Source organism: Suricata suricatta, chromosome 3 (genome assembly GCF_006229205.1).
Source record: "Suricata suricatta isolate VVHF042 chromosome 3, meerkat_22Aug2017_6uvM2_HiC, whole genome shotgun sequence".
Taxonomy (NCBI): domain Eukaryota; kingdom Metazoa; phylum Chordata; class Mammalia; order Carnivora; family Herpestidae; genus Suricata; species Suricata suricatta.
In genome coordinates, this window is record NC_043702.1 from 37493787 (window position 1) to 37512557 (window position 18771).

An 18771-nucleotide genomic window follows, 5' to 3' on the forward strand; every position below is an offset into this window, starting at 1 on the left:
CTTTAATAATAGCTTCTCAAGCTTGTTACGTTTATTTTGGTCACTGAGTAGACTCATGGAAAATTGTGAGGAGCCAAAACTGTTATTTTCCATTCTAAAAGAAAAAAAATATTCCAGATCTACAATGTTGGCTTTAATCCCTTTTATTTTAATGAAACATAAGTGTGCACAAATATAAAATATGCATACACTTCTTACAGCCTTTATGAACTATAAAACCAAAAGACATATAAATTAAGTAAAAACTTTAAAAAGTAACATTTAATTTAATGATATTAATGTAAGATTTTGTTGTTCAGAAGCCACATCACCAATATTGAGGCCGTTCAGTAGAAAGATACATTTGTGCTTTTTGTTTCACTTGTGTTTGACTTGATATTTGTATCTAATTGTTCATCAAGTGCATCTGTGACAATATTGTGGCCATCATTTTTCTAAACCCATAGCTTATTTTTATCTACTAATCTATCTACCAGTTTTATTTTTACCTACTAATTCATTGTTTTGATGAGGCAATTCATTTAATACTCCCAACTGCAATACTAAAGAAAAAATATATTATTAAATGCACCCTATGATGATTCTACCACCACTTTTCTATTTGTAAACTATTGTAAAACTTGTTCTTAGAATAAACCATGACATCTTAATGCCTTAGTTAACATAAATGCATAATTTACTTTAAAAAAAATCAGAGGCACCTGGGTGGCTCAGTCAGTTAAGCATCTGACTTTGGCTCAGGTCATGATCTCACAGTTGGTGAGTTCAAGCCCCGCCTTGGGCTCTGTACTGACAGCTCTGAGCCTGGAGCCTGCTTTGGACTCTGTGTCTCCCTCTCTCTCTCTGCCACTTCCCCACTTGCACTCTGTGCCTCTCTCAAAAATAAATAAAAACATTTTAAAAAATTTTTAATCTATTTATTTTTTCTCTTTATTTTTTTATTTTTTGTTTTCTCTTTAGCCTTTAGTAATTTATATAGATACATAATGTTGCCTCACTTCATCATTGTTATTATGCAAATTTATACTGCAAAAGGAAAGTTTTGTCTTTTTAATAAGTGAGAGAATTGTATTTGCCTGGTAGATGGGGACTGCTTGTACCACACCTGCCATCTGAGGCCCCGCCCACCTCAGGGCCTGCTCACCAACCCTTCACAAGCTCCCCTCCGACCATGTGGCACCAACTGTCTTGTCAATGCAAACCAAGAACTGAAGTCAAGTGGCAATATTCAGTCATAAGTGTCATTCAGATTATCCAAAATATGCCTACCTAAATAGTAGCAGTTTTGAACATCAATGTGAAAATGCAGAATTTTTTCATTCCCCCAGAACTTGAGATGATGTCTCTAGATCTCTAGTAGACAATAACACCAGTTTGGGAAATACCACTCTATGGAATATTGGGCAAATACCTAATAACCAAGAAGTAGTTCCTGTTTGTGTTTGTTTTTCTTAGAAAAGATTGGCAACATTTCTTAAGATCTCTGCTGATCTTCTCTTCCTCCACCTTCACTGCTTTCTTGACATTCAATAAACCAGTGCTCTCCTTGTTTGTATGTGAAAGGACTTGATGGGATAAGAGTGGGTATAAGGCCTAAACAGAATTAAGTTAAATAAATGGGACTATTTAAATATTTTCATATAATACTGGAATTGGCTTTCTCTCTTCCAGTGCTCCATGAACTCTTTGAGAAAGGAACTAGGTCTTCTACCCTATTGGATTCCTAGTGTGTGACACCAGGCCCATCACATAGTAGACACTCAGAAAATGTTTGCTGAAAGAATAAATGAATGTTAGTATAAGAAGGTCTCAGCAGTATGCTGTGCACCAGATGGCATGCCCCAGTGTCTTGTTCCTGAATGCATAAGACTCATAGCTGGTCAGTGCAATAAATTAGCTGGCCTGGTAGAAAACTAGCCTCAGCTTGCCTCTGGTATGTTCTGGTTTGAAGAACCAGACCAGTTGCCTTCACTGCCTAATAGTATCTGAAAAGTAATGAAAAGGTTCCCAGTTGGCATATTGGTCTTTCCCTTTCATCACCTTGTCATCCGCGTGACTCAGGAGGCTATGATCTTTTCCTTGTTCCCAGGAAGTCACAGTCCACATCACTCACCTTGCTCTGTCTAGCTCGTTAGAGAAGTGGAGGAGAGTGTGCACCCTGTTTGTTTTCTCATTTGTTTGTTTGCCTGATCCATTGTGATGACAGGCTAAGGAGGTAAACTGTATATTTATTGGAGATAGCTTTTGATTGTTCACGATCAAAGCATGTTACTACTGACCCTTATAAGAGTATTTCTTGGATTTTGTTCATTTTTCTCCAAGATAACTTTTCTCTAATTTAGCTTTTCTAAGCCAACTTTTATATCTCCTACCAAAAAAGAAAAAATCACTTGCTAGGTAAGGGGCCTTGTTTCCATCATGTGCTTCAGACATGTGATTGTAACACTTGAGGGAAATGTTCTGCTTGGTTCGAGCCTTCAAACTGAAATAACTAAGCAGAAAAGCTGGCTTTTCTCTTCTGAACAATTTCTTTATATACATGCCTGACATTCATGTCTTAAATTTGTGTATGTGTAACTCCTGGCAATGAATGTCAGAAAGGAAAGTTTGGCAATACTAAAGATGAGATGCTTTGTATACTAACATATTATTTAAAATGGATCGGGTCAGAAGAAGCTGCCCCCTTTATTATTCTTGGTAAGCCATGTGGCTGAGAGCAAATCAATGGACTTTTCTGTGCATTGTGGAGTTTTCCATGTCAATAATTAAACCTTTCATCCACCTCATTGTCTTCAAGCTTGTAAATAAGAAGAGAATTGGAATTTGAATTTGGAAATATAACATGCAGTGGAACTTTTTGAAAGTATCATACAGAAAAACAAGACAATCTATAAATAGGAATTAAAGCTAAATAAATACTTATATCAAAGATTGATATTTTATTTCATAGCATACAAAAATCAGACTATATTATCATTAGTACTTCAAGTAAAATTGCATAGTTGTATTTATTCCTATGTTCTTATCCAATGAAATGCTTTCAGTACCATAGTTTATGTTCTTATTTATTTTTCTTATCTTATAAATATTAATATGGTGTGCTTTAAAATAACATCACATAAATGAAGGGAACCAACAGGAAGATTTTTATTAAAATTTTATTCATATAATGAATTGAAGATGGTAGCATATGGTGATTCATCAAAAAGAAAACATGCCATTTTTACATAATCTATAATAAAATAATGGCAGAAATAGCTCATATTGTCGTGTTTGATATGTGTAAGTATAAGTATATTCACTTTGCACAGGTATACACCACCAAATGTTGTAACTAAAAGTTCAGATATTTCAAAGAGCCATATGCCTTTATATGGAAGATATAATAAATAGTATCTGCCTCCAAGTAAGAATGTGCTCATCACACCTAATTTAGAGGTATACCCCCAGGAAAATGATGAATATCCCTACACAAACACTTTTTGGAATAACAGGGAATCATACTGAATGGTCTAGACAGTTGCTTAGATTCAAACCCACAGCAGGCTTTAACTCAAAGGCAATATGAGAGAAAGCAATAAAGGAAGCTCTTTCCAGCATTAGGACGTGGTTATGTTGACGCTTACTGGGTTCTCCTTGATGTGTGTGTGTGTGTGTGTGGTGACTATTATTTTTTAAATGGTGCTTAAGTCACTCAGTTATGTTTCAAAAGTCTACCACATATATTTTGAGCTGTTTCTTTGCTTTAATAGGGAGAAGATCCAATTTATTCGAACTGAAGGGACCCCAGGATTGGTGCGTCTTTCAAGTGATGCAGACCTTGTCATGTTGCTGAGGTAGGTAACCAGCTTTTGAAGTAGAAAGTCTTCTGTCATCAGATATTATGGAGCATTTTAGGAAATAGCCAAAGAATGTCTCTGTTATTTTCAAAGACTTGTGGAATACTCATGTTGAAAATGTAGGATGCTGGTTTAGTGATAATTCATTTCAGATTGCATTTCTTATCCTAAGGTCTGTTTGATATATATGTTTTTTCACCCTGGTGATAAATGAGGTGGTGCCAGAGAAGGGCAAGGTTAGTAGAAGCCAATGGATAGAGTGTCTCACTCACAGAATGGAACAGAAGGGTATACGGGGCTTTACCTCTTTGGAATAGAAGAGAGGTTGTATTTATATTGTCTTTCAGTTTTTTCCCCTCAAAATGTGCTTTGTTTCCTTTTGCTCATTTGGCATGATTTTTTAAATGATTTTGAGAGTTTAGGTTTTGGAAATTAGGTCAGAAAGTTGAAATTTGGTCACTGGTACTCACGGCCAACTTGATAGCCCTTCATAAAATTAACCAATTGTATTTTCTTTCCTGATGGTTAGATCAACTTTGCTTGTAATTTTGGACTAGGTTAGAAGGGAAACTGGAAAATTTTAAAAGACTTTTTGTTTTTAATATTATCCCTCAAATGTAGAAGGGTAGAGTAAAATAATGCCTTGTTCTACCCAGTAGTTAAGACACTCACCACTGTAATCTCCAAAGAATTAAAGGGAAAATCATGCTGAACCAACCACATGTTTTATTTATCCCAAAGTACTAATGATCTCATTCATATTCATGATGATCTTGATCCTAACCACTTCTAACTGCCTATATGATAGTTGCCATATCTGTAAAACTGAATCAAAAAATTATTTTCCCTAACTGGATAGTTGCAGAATAATTCAAAGGGATGGAATCACGTCCCACAGAGACTTCACCTTACCTGGTTCTGAACAAGACCTGTTGGAAGGCAGGGTCCCTTCTCGGTCTAAGAGATGACTATGACTCTGTTTCAGTAAGCTAGTTCTGAAAACAGAATACAGTATGCTATATAGGAAGACTGTTGGTCAACTAATATGTGGCATGGTGTTTCTAACACAGCTTGGTTGGTGATAAAATAGTTTTGTTACAAAATTCTGACTAGGCTATGACTCTATTGCTTCATTCTAGAAATCTAAAGCTTTTAATACACTAGAGAATTCTGCTTTTGGAATTAGTAGGAACAAAAATGATTACAACACAGAAATCATGATTATTATTCACCTGTTCTTAGTTAAATAATCTTTAGATGGTATAGTCCTAAATATTTCAAGTTACAATATGACTTAGAATAGTTGTACTTTAGTAAACACTGCAGTTTGAATGAGTTTCTGTGTGTTATGTGGTTGGATCTTAAAATATTTAATACCTGATATACATTATATTTTATGTGTGTATATGTGTATGTATATGTCTACACACACACACACATATACATAGATGTAACACATATGAAGAGCAAGGCTACATTTCCCCCATTGGGAAAATAAGCTTGTTCTCTGAAGTTAATGCTTCTTTGGAGAAGCATGAAAAATTCACTGATTAAATAATTGTTCTATAATTATTACACACAAATGATGTTATTCAATTCTAGACTTATTTCATTTAGATGATCAAATGTAATTTATTATTTTCATAATTGTACAAATGGTGACACAATGTACTACATGCGCATGTTTGATAGTTATTGAAACATTTCAAGATATCCTCAGTTCTTGATTTTTTATTTTACTTTGGAGTTTTAGTAATTTGAATCAGTGACTATAAACTCCAGCAATGGGCTAGTTGCATATGTAGTGAAAGACTCTGTCTATTTTTATGCTTTGTCTATGTCTTAAAAAGGAAAATCATTCCTGGTACAAATGGACTTGATTATCAGCAAGCTGCATTGTAGAGAAGCCATAGTTCTAGGAAATTATTCAATTCAAAATAAGCCCATGTAAGGTTATTTTCCAAAATAGCTGTTCTAAAACTCAAGAATTTGTAAATGACCTTGCTGCACTTGTTATTGATCATTCTATTTCATATATTCTTTCATTCACTCATCTCCTGTAAAAAAATGTACCTCTCTCAGAGCTCATATAGGAAATGATTGATAAATTTGACTGCATTTGAACTTTAAATTTTATATAATGAAAGATATAAAGACAAAGGTTATACACTGAAAGAATATATTCACAACACAGAAAACAAAGATATTATGAATGAAAAATATGAATTGAAGAATGCCTTTAAATCAATTTAAAAGAAAAGAGCCCAAGAGAAAAATTGGCAAAGGGTATAAAAAGGCCTGTCATAAAACTGGAGGAAGATAGACAGTAAACTTATGTAAAGATGCTAGCAATCATAAAATGCAATTTCCAGTTATGAAATAATATTTCACACTATCAAATTTTAAAAAATCAGAAAGTCAGATAATATGAGAATTAGGGACTCTACTACTGTCTGGACTTTGTGGGATTACAATTTCTACAACTTTTTCAGAGTACAATTTGAGAAGGTCTGTACAGTTAAAAAGGCACATGTGTATGACTGAGCAGTTCTGTTTTTAGGTACATACCATATTTATACTAAGAAATTCTTACATGTACACAAGACAATGAACATGGGATCCTCAGTGCACCATCATTGACATAGCACAAAGTTGAAAATAATTAAATATTTGTCAACAGAGATAGATAAAGAAATTGATTTGTTCATAGAAAGGACTCCTGCATAGCAGGTAAAAGTAATAAACTAGATACTTATGTGTCAACATAAGTTCGAGAATGTTACATACCTGCATAGAACTTACATAGTTTGTTAGCAGTGCATCAGGCAAAACTGTATGTTGTTCATCTATGATATGCATTATAAATACAAAACTATGGAAGGATACCTTGTTAAAGTCCTGATAGAGGAGAACAAAAGGGTCTTCATATACCCATTATCCACATACATGCATGCATATGCAGATTTATAAAGATCTGTAAGTATGCATGTGTGTTTGTCTGAAGCAAAAATAATAGTGTGAACATTTGTTAATGCTGGATGGTATCTCTCAATGCTGGATGGTATCTCTCAAGTGTTTTTATATTATTCTCTCTTTGGTATTAAAATTTTCTAGTAAAAAATTTCTCTTGATGTAAGAGAAATCAGAGTTTTGATTATATTTAAAGGAAATGATAAATATCATGGAGCAAAGAGCCACAGGGGTGGGTATCCGAGGAGAGTGTACTAATTTCTGCTCTTCAGTTACTCTAGCTGTAGGTTTACAGACTTTTGTGGTATCAACTATGACATGGGCTTTTCGTTCAATTAATTGAAAATTCACATTATTTTAATGGTTACTGATTTATTGAAAAAGAAAAAAAGGACTGTTTCAGGGCTTAATTTGTTATTATAAATATGATTATTTCCTGCTTCTGTTACTAAAACTTTTGACTTTTATAGTTAAAAAGTGGAAAGATGGCTTTAAAAAATAGTATCACATCTACAAATTTGCTACAGCGGTCTAGCAGATGTGTGCGTGTGAATGAAGAGCCAGAGCCAGAATTATCAAGTTGTTACCGCATTGCTATAACCCCAGACTTCTCCGCCTCAAAAGTATTGGCATTTTGGGCTGGATACATCCCTGTTGCTGGGAGCTATTCTGTGCATTGCAAGATGTTTATCCGAATCCTGGTCTCTACCCACAAGATGCCAAAAGCATACCCTTTCCCAATTATGACAACCAGAAATGTCCTCAGACATTTCCCGAAGTCCCCAAATGCTCTGAGAGCAGGGCAGAACTGCCTCAGTTGAGAACCAGTGCTTATAACCCTTGGGTGTCCTTTCCTTAATCTCTGCGTGATTCAACTGCTGCCACTTTCTTCTCTGAATATTTTCTGAGAACAGGTAACAGGTTTCTAGATTTGGCCAAGTTTGAGGAAAACCAACTTCTACTTCTTAATTTAAAAAACACAAGTCCTCTTACTTTTATTGTAAGTTTAATTCTACTTTGTCAGCTGTTTGGCAAGTGTCAAGAACTAAGTGCAATTGGTAGCATATTTATCATAATATTTAATGAAAAGTCTGGCATTCTAAAATCTCATGTCCCTGGTTAATATCTTTTAGAAGAGTCCTAGAAAGTAAAGTTTCAATATGGAGACAAAAGACACTGGATTGAATAATCTATGATCAAAATCCTCACATTTAAAAAAACATTATAAAACCAGAGTAAATGAGAGAGCTAATTATTTGGGAGTTGTAATTATTTAGGAGGTGTTTTGTTTTATTTGGCTTTTAATTGTCCAGTTAAATCCTAAACTCTTTCATATTGAGACCCTGTTGTATACTTCTTAGAATGAAGATAGAGAATATATTTTGAGTTTCTGTTATGAGTTCTCAGCAAACATTGTCTGTTGTGTTTGAGTCTTATTCTTAAATCTAAAACCTAGGTATTGTGTTCAGGCAAACGTAAATGCAGACTCACATATTAAGGTGGCAAAACAGAAATCGTGCTGTTCGGGGGAAAGACAAATGGTATACGATTTTACTCACATATGGAATTTAAGAAACAAAGTAGATGAACATAAGGGGAGAAAAGAGAGGCAAACCAGGAAACAGACTCTTAACTATAGAGAACAAACTGAGGGTTGTTGGAAGGAGGTGGGGGGAATGGGCCAAATGGGTGATGGGGATTGAGGGCACTTGTTATGAGGAGCACTGGGTGTTACATGTAAGTGATGAATCACTAAATTCTACACCTGAAACTAATATTACACTGTATGTTAACTAACTAGAATTTAAGTAAAAACTGGAAAAATAAATCTTGTTGTCCAAAATTGGTAGGAAATTAGGCAAATAATCACAGGTTTCACGAAAGTTGAAACAGACAGCCGTTTGTCCCAAGAATGACCTACAGGAGAAGGAGGACAAGCGCTCCCTTCGGGATGTGAACTGGACCTCAGAGTGAAAGACTGACGGCCTACTCATGTGGAAACGAGGCTTTTCCCCACCTATTTGGCTAAAGTATGCATTTTGTTTCGTGTCTTTCCCCAGTTTGTTTGAAGAAGAGATAATGTCTTATGTGCCTCCACATGCCTTACTTCACCCCAGCTACTGTCAGTCCCCACGTGGCTCCCCCGTGTCATCTCCCCAGAACTCGCCAGGTGAGTCCCCCTGGTGCTCCCAGGGAACCTCTGAGAAGTGCACCCTAAAGTCAGACATTCTGTCCTTTGTACAGGACAGTAGGGAACGCTTTGGGTACATCTTTAGTAGCACAAAAACATATTGTGTGGCACTTTGTGTGGCTTGTTTTCAGGCAGTTCATTTTGACAGGAAGATAATGACATTCCAGATAACAGGATAAATGTTAGCAGCATGATCTACTCAGACACAGGATTTATGTTCTATCATGGAGTGCCTAATATATAGTGGAACGTATCAGGACACAAAATGTTATGTCATGTTACGTCAGCTTCGGGATTTAAAAATTCTAGTTAGAATCTTATTCTAACAAAAAAATCTCTATTTTCAAGAAATAATACAGAATTAAAATTAGTTGAATGGACTTCGATAATTTTTCCTGCAGTAATCACTTACTGCATTAGATGGGAAGACTAGAGACACATGGGTAGATAGAACATATTGATAGAGAAAACAAACTAAAATTTTTATACATTTTTACAGTTTATTTATTTACTTATTTTGAGAGAGAGTATGCACACAAGCTGGGGAGGGGCAAAAAGAGATCATGACTTGAGCCAAGATCAAGAACTAGAAGCTTAATCGACTGAGCCATCCAGGTACCCCAAAAAAACCAAAATTTTTAAGTTCAAATTCTTTTTTGAAAGAAGTATGGTATGAATGAAGCAGTGAATGGATGGATGGATGGATGGATGGATGGATGGATGGATATTAGAAAATATAGCTTAGGAAAGGAGTTTTTTTAAAGGGAAGTAGTCAAAATCTTGACAGAGCATCAGCTGTATTTATTTTTATTATAGGCCATGTATTGTTTACACTTTAATAGCTATCAGAATTTAAATCTATTTTAATAGAAATACAACCTGCATATGTGTCACTAAAAGTTACTCTATGGTCTTTGGTATATGAGATGTTTTCACAAATCCTATGATAATGAAGCTACCACCTAATTGAATACCACAAACAGGAAAAGGTCTATTAATTTGTTCTTTTAACTCAGATTTATTGAGCATCCAACTATGATCCAAGCACTGAATTAGACTCTGGTGCTACAAACATGAATAATACAATCCCTGCCTTTGAAGGATTCGTGGCGGGGCAATGAGTCAACAAATGACCCTGTAAAGCCCTGTGGTTAGTTCTGTATGAAGAGAAGTATGGGAACACAGATACGGGAACAGTTTTTTCCTTCAAGACTGGTAGTGGATGTTTGGGGAAAGATGAAGGCAATAGATATGGAGGGAGCCTTAAAGGATGATGAAGGCGGGCCAGAGGAAGAAAGGTGATCTGGGTAAATGAGGAACATAAGCTGAATCTCAGAAGCATGGAAGTAGTTTAAGACAATTAAGATACAAGTAAGAGCAAGTTCTCAAAGCTCAGGTTGAAAAGATAGGCTAGGGCCAGTTAGTCATTGAAGCCTTACTTTGTGGTCCATGTGGAGCAACTGAAAATTTAAAAAGAGGAATATCCTATTTTACAAAGATCAGTTTGGTGGCAATATGGAGGATAGATTAGAAGACAAGAGAATGGTGGGGTGCCTGGGTGGCTCAGTCGGTTAAGCGTCCGCCTTTGGCTCCGGTCATGATCTCATGGCTCATGGGTTCCAGCGCTATGTCAGGCTCTGTGCTGACAGCTCAGAGCCTGGAGCCTGCTTCAGATTCTGCCTCTATCTCTGCTTCTCCCCTGCTTATGCTCGCTCTCTCTCCCTCTCTCTCTCTGAAAAATAAATAAATAAATAAATAAATAAATAAATAAACAAACAAACAAACATTTAAAAGAGGACAAGAGAATAGAGTCAGAAAAACCACTTGGGAGACTATTGCATTAACCTGCTAAAGGGCTGGATTAGAGGTGATGGAGAAACAGAAATTAATTCAAAGGATATGTAGTAATTAGAGACACCAGGACTTTGAGTCCAGGTAGAGAAGATTCTGAAGTCTCCACCACCTAGACTACTACACAGAGGGCATTAGTGTTGGCCAGAAAATGAAAAAAACTAGAATGTAAGGGAGAGGTTAGATGAGTTTAGTTTTGGACATGGTTTGTTGAGGAATCTCTGAGCCATCCCACTAAAGATACCAAAGACATCTGGAAAAGATAATCATGGAGATCAGGAGATGTTGGTGACCAGGCAGATAGATATGCTGGTGACAATTGAAGTCCAAGGCACATTAGAGGAACTAAGGAAGACAAGCCTATGGAAAGAAGAGAAACCAGAGGATGGCAACATTGAGGAACTCCAGTGTTTTTAAGGGATGGTCTGAGATAGAGGAGCAAATGAAAGAAAGAGAGCCAATGGATTGGAAAATAATTAAGAAAATCTTTTCAGGAAAGCCAGGCTTCAAAGAGTAGAGAGTGTGGCCAAATCCTCAGAGCATTCAAGAAGGATAAGGCCTGAGAAGAGACAATTGGATTTGAAAGTCATAAAGTTATAAATGACCTTTGCCAGAGCAATTTCTATGACATAAGAGGTTATAAACTGCACTGTGGCCAGTTGCAGAATGACAGGCTTTAAAGGAGAAGCCAAGAATATAGAATATTCTTTCATGACATATGCGGGTAAGAAAAAAGAGAAATAGGACACTACTTAGAAGGAGAAGATGGGTGAAGAAAAAGGTTTTAGGATGGAGAAGCTGAGCATGTGTGTGTGCAGAGGTCAGAAGATGTACGTGAAAGGAAACTAGTTTGTTGGAGAGTAATTATACAAGAGACCCGTGGGAAGGCAGGACACCAGAGACAAAAGTGAAGGCCAACTTTGGAACAAAGTAGGGTCACCTATTTTGATGATTCACTATGAGAAGAAATAAGTATATGGCACTTCAAGTAAGTATAAAGATGTAGGGGGAAAGTGGATGGAATTCAGAGCTGGCCTCAGTCTTTACCAATAGTGTGTGACTTTAAGAAGTTTACTTAAACTGAACTTCAATTTGTTTTTCTATAAAATGGGAATAATAGTAATCACCTCCCATGGTCACTCAGAGGAGAACACCGTGCCTGGTGCCTGCAACATAACAAGCATCCCATAAATGTTAATTTATCCCCTTTTTCTTTCTTTCTGCAAATCTGATCCTGAGAAGTGTAGTTTGTCAACTTTTAAACCATTATAACTGGAAAATAGGAATTTGTTTCTCCCTGATTTGCAGAGCTTGCTGCCTAGGTATTTAATCTTTCTGACTGGTCTTTATCTTAGCTAGAAATTATGATGGAGTTTAAATGGATCATCCCTTTACCTGATGCTTTGTGGTTAAAGAAATGAAGCTGTGGGGCGTCTGGATGCCAGTTAAGGATCTGACCCTTGATTTAGGCTCAGGTCATGATGTCACCATTGTGAGAAGGAGTCCCGCATTGGACTCTGTAGCAATGACAGTGGCTGCTTGGGATTCTCTCTGCCCCTCCCCCACTCATGTGCATGCTCTCCCTAAGTGTGTCTCTCTGTCTCTCTCTCTCTCTCTCTCTATCTATCTCAAAATAAATAAATAAACATTTAGAAAATGGAAACAAAAAAAGAAATGAAGCTGTATGGATTATTGCTAATTTTAGTCAAGGCTCTCCTTCCCAGGGCTTTTCTGCCACTCAGCCTCCCCAGGAAAAAGGTAGATCAACAGATTCTGTCCCTTTCCAAGCCCTTCAAAGGCATGTGCTCTTGGAGACTGGCTGCACATTCTTTGAGACTATATGAACATTCTACATGGTGTCTAAGTTATCTCCTTTTCATTTAACATCACAAATGCACACAAGTAATCCATGGTGGTAGTAAAAATGCGTTCTGGAAGCACAGGGTCCAAGATTTTCCAAAGATATGTAGAACCCAAATATATCTAAATTACCAGCAGTGTTTGTGGTGTTTTTAATTTTCAGGAAGAATCATCTCCACAAATTTGGTCTACTCAGTTTCAGGGGGCTTTATATGATCTTGAAATTGGGATCAACTGCCCGATATCAATGGACGTTACTGTAACTAATTCCACATGATATTAACAAGGCCAAGACTAGGTAGCCTCATTTACCCTGTGGAGGAATCTTCTGAATTTTTGAATAAAATAGCGTCTCCTACCACTTTCTTGAAGTTTTTTTGTGAAAACCATTTCACACAGATTTTTTAAGTGATCTGTTCGTCCTTCTTGTGACTAGAATTTCATCTCTTTTAGTGGTGTGAGGATAATACTGTGAAAATTATGACAATAATAAATTGGAATGATCTTCTTTCAGAACTCCTCAGGGATCTGGTTTCCTCACTTTTCCTCATTTTGAGCATATTTACATGTCTTTTCAAATGCAGAAGAGAGAGGGGCTTCGGAAACCTTGACTCACTGCTTTCTGCAGCTGTTAGAGTGCTCACCTAAAATTTGTAAAAATTTTGGAATGTGAAGGTTTGTTTTTCTAGGACCATTATAATGCCAATCCCGACCTTAGCCATGCCAGAAGGGAAAAGTCTTTCCAAACATCATATAGTTCGTTATGCCAAATATGGGACCCAGAAGTTTATTTAAGGACCTTTTGTAAGTCTACATTTCTAGGAATTTAAATGCAATAACACCTAATTTATCTAATATTATTGAAGATGTGCTCACGTATATGAATTTTCCACATAACCAAAGCTATGACTAAGTGTCAGAGAATTTGTTTAACCCACCATGCTGAAACTCTTTCATAAATACCTTTTCTTTCTGTTTCCTTATACCCGGTACATTGAGCATATTCCATGGTTCCGGGGCATCTTCGTACAGAGCTGTTATTACTTGACTAAAACTGGACTATCTGGAAGCTAGGCCAGCAGCAGGTCACACTCACCAGAATTAAACAGACCAGAGAGCACTGAAGAACTCCCGAAGGTTCTGAAAGTTGTCTTGAAGGCATGGCTTTGAGAGGGAAACATTTCTCCCCCCACACAGTGAGACCCCTTAGGGCCCTCTCTCTCTCTCTCTCTCTCTCTCTCTCTCTCTCTCTCTCTCTCTCTCTCTCTCTCTCTCGTTTCCTCCCTTCTTTCTCTTCTTCCTCCATCTTGCCCGTGGCCTCAAGTAGCTTTATGCCTTGGAACCTTGAACTTTGTGGGAGCTAAGAGCGCTGACACCCCTGTGAAGTAAAAAATATGCATATAACTTTTGACTTCCCCCCAAATTTAACTACTAATAACCACTGTTCCCAGAAAGTCTTACCCATAACATAAATAATCAATTAACACATATTTTGTATGTTCTATGTATTGTAGCCTACATTCTTACACTAAAGTAAGCAAGAGAAAAGAAAATGTTATTAGGAAAATCATAAGAGAAAATACTACAGTTCTATACTTTATTTATTGAAAAAAATCCACGTAGAAGGAGATCCAGTTATAAATCTGTGTTGCTCAAGGGTCAACTGTACTTGTTTTTAGAAAAAGTGTTCTTTCTCTTTGCTCAGCTCCACAAAGATGAACTAAGAACCAAACAGTACAGATGAAGGATGGTCCTTGGCTCGGTAGAGATAGAGGAGTTGTGATTCCAGAGACTGAGGGAAAGCCAAATACAGTCTCTGTCACAATATATGGGTGTTTTTATTTTTGTTTTTTTGTTATTTTTAGTCTCCTTTGCCCTCCACCCTCCATGCTGTAAGAGAATGCCTGTTACTGGCATGCCCTATGCTTTCTTTTTGATAAATTTCTTCTGGGGCACATGGGTGACTCAATCAGTTAAGCATCTGACTTCAGCTCAGGTCCTGATCTCAAGCCCCACATCGGGCTCTGAGCTGACAATGCAGAATCTGCTTGGGATTCTCTTTCCCCCCCCTCTCTGCCCCTCTCCCATTTGTGCTCTGTCTGTCTGTCTCTCTCTCTCTCTAATTAAATAAATAAATGTTAAAATAAACAAATAAATATCTTCTGATTTGCAAGGACTAAAAATCAGCTGATCAAATTGGTTTTTAAAAATAAATAGTATGTAAATACAAAGCATCAGCAAGCTCAAACAGTGACCTAGGGCCATTTACTGCTCTTAGAGAATAAAGCAAAAATGCAAGGACTTCAGTGCTTCTGCTTTGTGACAGCCATTTTGCAGATGTTTTTTCATGTTAATTTTCATTGTGGAGCTATGTTCCAGAAGATGGAGTTTTCCAGAAATTATTGTAAAGCTTGATGGTTTGTTCTCATTCACTAACAAGGAATTATAAAATAATAATGATACATTTTTTAAAAAGTCATGGAGACCTTTGTTAGAAAGTGAACCAGAAAAGCAATGGACTTTTGAGCCATCCCAGTCCAGAGCCCAGAGCCATGCTGGATTAGACCAAGCTCCATCCCATCCAGTGCAGAGTACTAGTCCTGAAAGCAGTCCGGGATCCTGGTGGCAAACCTGGAATCCAAATAACCCAGACTTCCTAGTGGCTTGATGCCAAAATATTTCTACTATTGCCTGAAGCATTTGTCAGGTAGAATTCTTTAGTTTGTATATGAAAGTACTTCAGTTCTGCCTAGCAATGATAAAGGGAAAAAAAACCCTACTATCTTCTTTCCTGCAAATAGTTAATGTAATGCTGTCTGTCCATGAAGTCAGTCATGTAGTTGATCAGTTCCTAATGGTAACATTTTTTTGTATCCTATTTTCTTTTTTAAGACGTAAAGACCAGAAAGTTACTCTCTATAGGAATAGTATATCCTAGAACTTTACTTGAAGTTATGGTTCCCATACAATTCTGTTAGCTCAATCTTCCAAGATCATTTTTTATGTCTAAAGTGGAAGGAACATCGTTCCTGTCCTGGAATGTCTTGGCAGTGACACCGGACTTGCATTAGGAACTTGACAAGGGCCAGGAGCATAATTTATTGTAATTTTTAAACCATGAAGTAACGCATAAATTATTTTTTTCATAATAGAACTATTAGCAAAGGAATTTTTGCATTTAGCAATATCTGTCTCCAGAGTCTCTGTAACTGAACCTCTTTACCTGGAGCACAAGTGGAGTCAGAGCTCATTTTTATTAAGTGTCGGTATTGATATTGATGGAATGCATTATGGCATTTCCCACATCCTTTTAACGTCTCAAATTATACAGAAATAGTATATGTGCTTTTATTTTAAGCAATCAACTTTAGAATCATGTTTCTTTTGAGTCCTGAAAGATTTTTATTCAGTCTTTTGTTTTTCTTTTTCCTCTTCCCTATTAATGATTGTGCTCTTGAAAGCTGATTCATGACGGCTGCTTTCTGAGCTGTCTGGGTTTACGCTTACAGTTTCTCAGACTGCAGCACCAACAGCCTTATGATGCCCCCCTTGAATGGCCCTGTGCGCCACTGCCCTGTCCCTCAGCCATCCAAGAGAACAGCCGCATGCTGGTGGAGGTCATGTTCCTTCATGTTGCAAATGGTGCCTTTCACATACACAGAAGCATTGCCTCTGTGTTGGTCTCTGGATGTTGCTCAGATGTTTCATTGGTTTCATTTGACCTTCCTGCAGGGGATAATGGTTCTCAACCTTGGCTGCACAGTCGGAGTCATCTGTAGGCCCGCATAAAGCACGTATGCCTGGGTCTCACTGCACAGATTCTGATGTACGTGGCTTGGGTGTGGCCTGAACATTGGGATTCTTTTAAAGCTTCTTGAGTGATTCCAACATACAGTCAGGATTGAGAAGCATTTCTTAGGAGTCTCGTCTGTATCCTAGAGCTTTTAAGGTCAAGTTCATTTGTTTCCTTTATGACATAGTTCTTAGCTCTTTGGCTAAAAGATTCATAAACATGCAAACAGACCTCTGGACAAGTCATAGATCAATAGCCAATTCTATTAAAATCCATTCTTGAGGGGCGCCTGAGTGGTTCAGTCGATTAAGCCTCCGACTTTGGCTCAGGTCAGATCTCACGTTCGTGGGTTCAAGCCCCACGTCAGTCTCTGTGCTGACAGCTAACTCAGGGCCTGGAGCCTGCTTCTGGTTCTGTGCCTCCTTCTCTCTCTGTCTCTCCCCCTCTCATGCTCTGTCTCTCTCTGTATCAAAAATAAATAAAACATTAAAAAAATTTATAAAATCCATTCTTGGGATGCCTGGCTGGCCAAGTCGGTGGACATGTGACTCTTGATCTCAGAGTTGTAGGTATGAGTCCCATGTTGGGTGTAGAGATTACTTAAGAATACAATCTTTAAAAGAAAAATCCATTCTTAACACCCTAACACATTTCCTCATGTCTTTAGTATTCACTCCTATGCAGATAATACCAGAAACAGCTAACACTTACGCAAAGGAACCTCACAAAGTGCCTTATATACACCAACTCATTTAATGCATGGGTGTGGTCCTGGTCTCCTGCCGAAACTCCAGTACTGTGTTTTCAAGTGCTCTGAAGGAGACCCACCCTGAACAGCTTTCATCTGCAGCACGATATGTATAAAGCTTCATGTGCCTCTGTCTACTAGCATTTTCAACACTGCTTTTAGCGTCAAATAGACCTGGCTCAAATCCCAAACCTACCATTCACTGGCATATGACTTCCGTTTCCTTAGTTACAAAGTGGTGATGATGGTGATAATAATTATGCCTGCTTCATAAACGTGTTTCCCAAGATCCTCTCTGTAAAGGGCATCGTTTCTAATGCCTAGCAGGCACTTAACAAATGACAGTTACTGTTCTTGTTTAAAACCTTTACGTTACCATCAGAGCTTCCTATTTCTCTTCCTTACTTATCTGTTGGCAATTCTTATTTCACCTTGTAAATGTTTCTCTGAGTCACCGCACTCCCCTCAGGCCTCCATGGCTGCAGTGACTCCTAACTGGGCCCCCTCCCTTTGGATGCCTCCCTTCCTTCCTACCCGGAATCCACTTAACACACTCTGAAAACATTGCCTTAAAAACCACCATGTGTTGGGGCACCTGGGTGCCTCAGTCAGTTAAGCGTCCAACTCTTGATTTTGGCTCAGGTCATGATCTCACAGTTCCTGAGATTGAGCCCCATGTGGGGCTCTGCGCTGACAGTGCTGGGCATGCTTGGGATTCTCGCTTCCTCTCTCTCTCTGCTCCTCCCCGACTCACTCAGAATAAATAAATAAACAGACAAATAAATAAATAAACATTAAAAAAAAAACAATGCACCAAGTGTTATGTTCCTCCCTAGCTCAGGAACCTCTGAAGTCCTCCCACTGCTCCCTGCAATCCAGCCCAAACTCCTCAGCTAGGGTTTTAAAAATTGGTCACATAATTTGGCTCCAACTATCTGATTAAATGTCCCAGTTACTCCTCACACCCCTGTGCTCTGAGTTAGCGGGGTCTCCTCAGTGGTCTTCCAAACGTGCACAGAGGGCTTCTCCTGGTGATTGCTGCCCTGCTCCAGTGCACATGCAGGTTGGTCTGTGTTTCGAGGCCTGCCTCCAGGAAAGCCTCCTTTTGATGATCTTTTCCATCTTGATCTCTACTTACCCTCATTCACTCTCACTTTTCTGTAACACTGATCTCAAATGCAAATGCAAGAGAAAATCTGTTTTGTTTTGTTTTGTTTTTACTTGAAATCTCCTGATAGTTAAATGTTTGTAGTTTAAAATCATTAAAAACAATTATAGGCCAAGCAAAATAGCTCCGTAGGGCCGGGTACAGCCCTAAGGCTATAGTTCTGTCTCCTATGCTTTATAGTTTGTTGACCACCTGGTTTAGGGCTTATTTATCTAACTGATATGTTTTCTGTTTTCCTAATGAAAATACCTACTTCAGCAACCCCACCTGCCTCATTTTGCGTGTATGTTGCTGAACCTAACACAGTATTAGAAATGAATAATAAATAATCACTTAGTTGGCTCATAAAAT

At 37.7% G+C, this 18771-nt stretch overlaps 1 protein-coding gene across 1 annotated transcript in view; it reads left to right on the plus strand.

The window, feature by feature from the left end:
• Positions 1-18771, plus strand: part of HECW2 (HECT, C2 and WW domain containing E3 ubiquitin protein ligase 2) — a 221801-nt gene that overhangs the window by 161815 nt on the left and 41215 nt on the right. Inside the window, exons 17-18 of the mRNA XM_029934189.1 lie at positions 3753-3836; positions 8870-8979. Coding sequence (XP_029790049.1) covers positions 3753-3836; positions 8870-8979 — 194 coding nt within the window. The remainder of the gene's footprint in view (positions 1-3752; positions 3837-8869; positions 8980-18771) is intronic.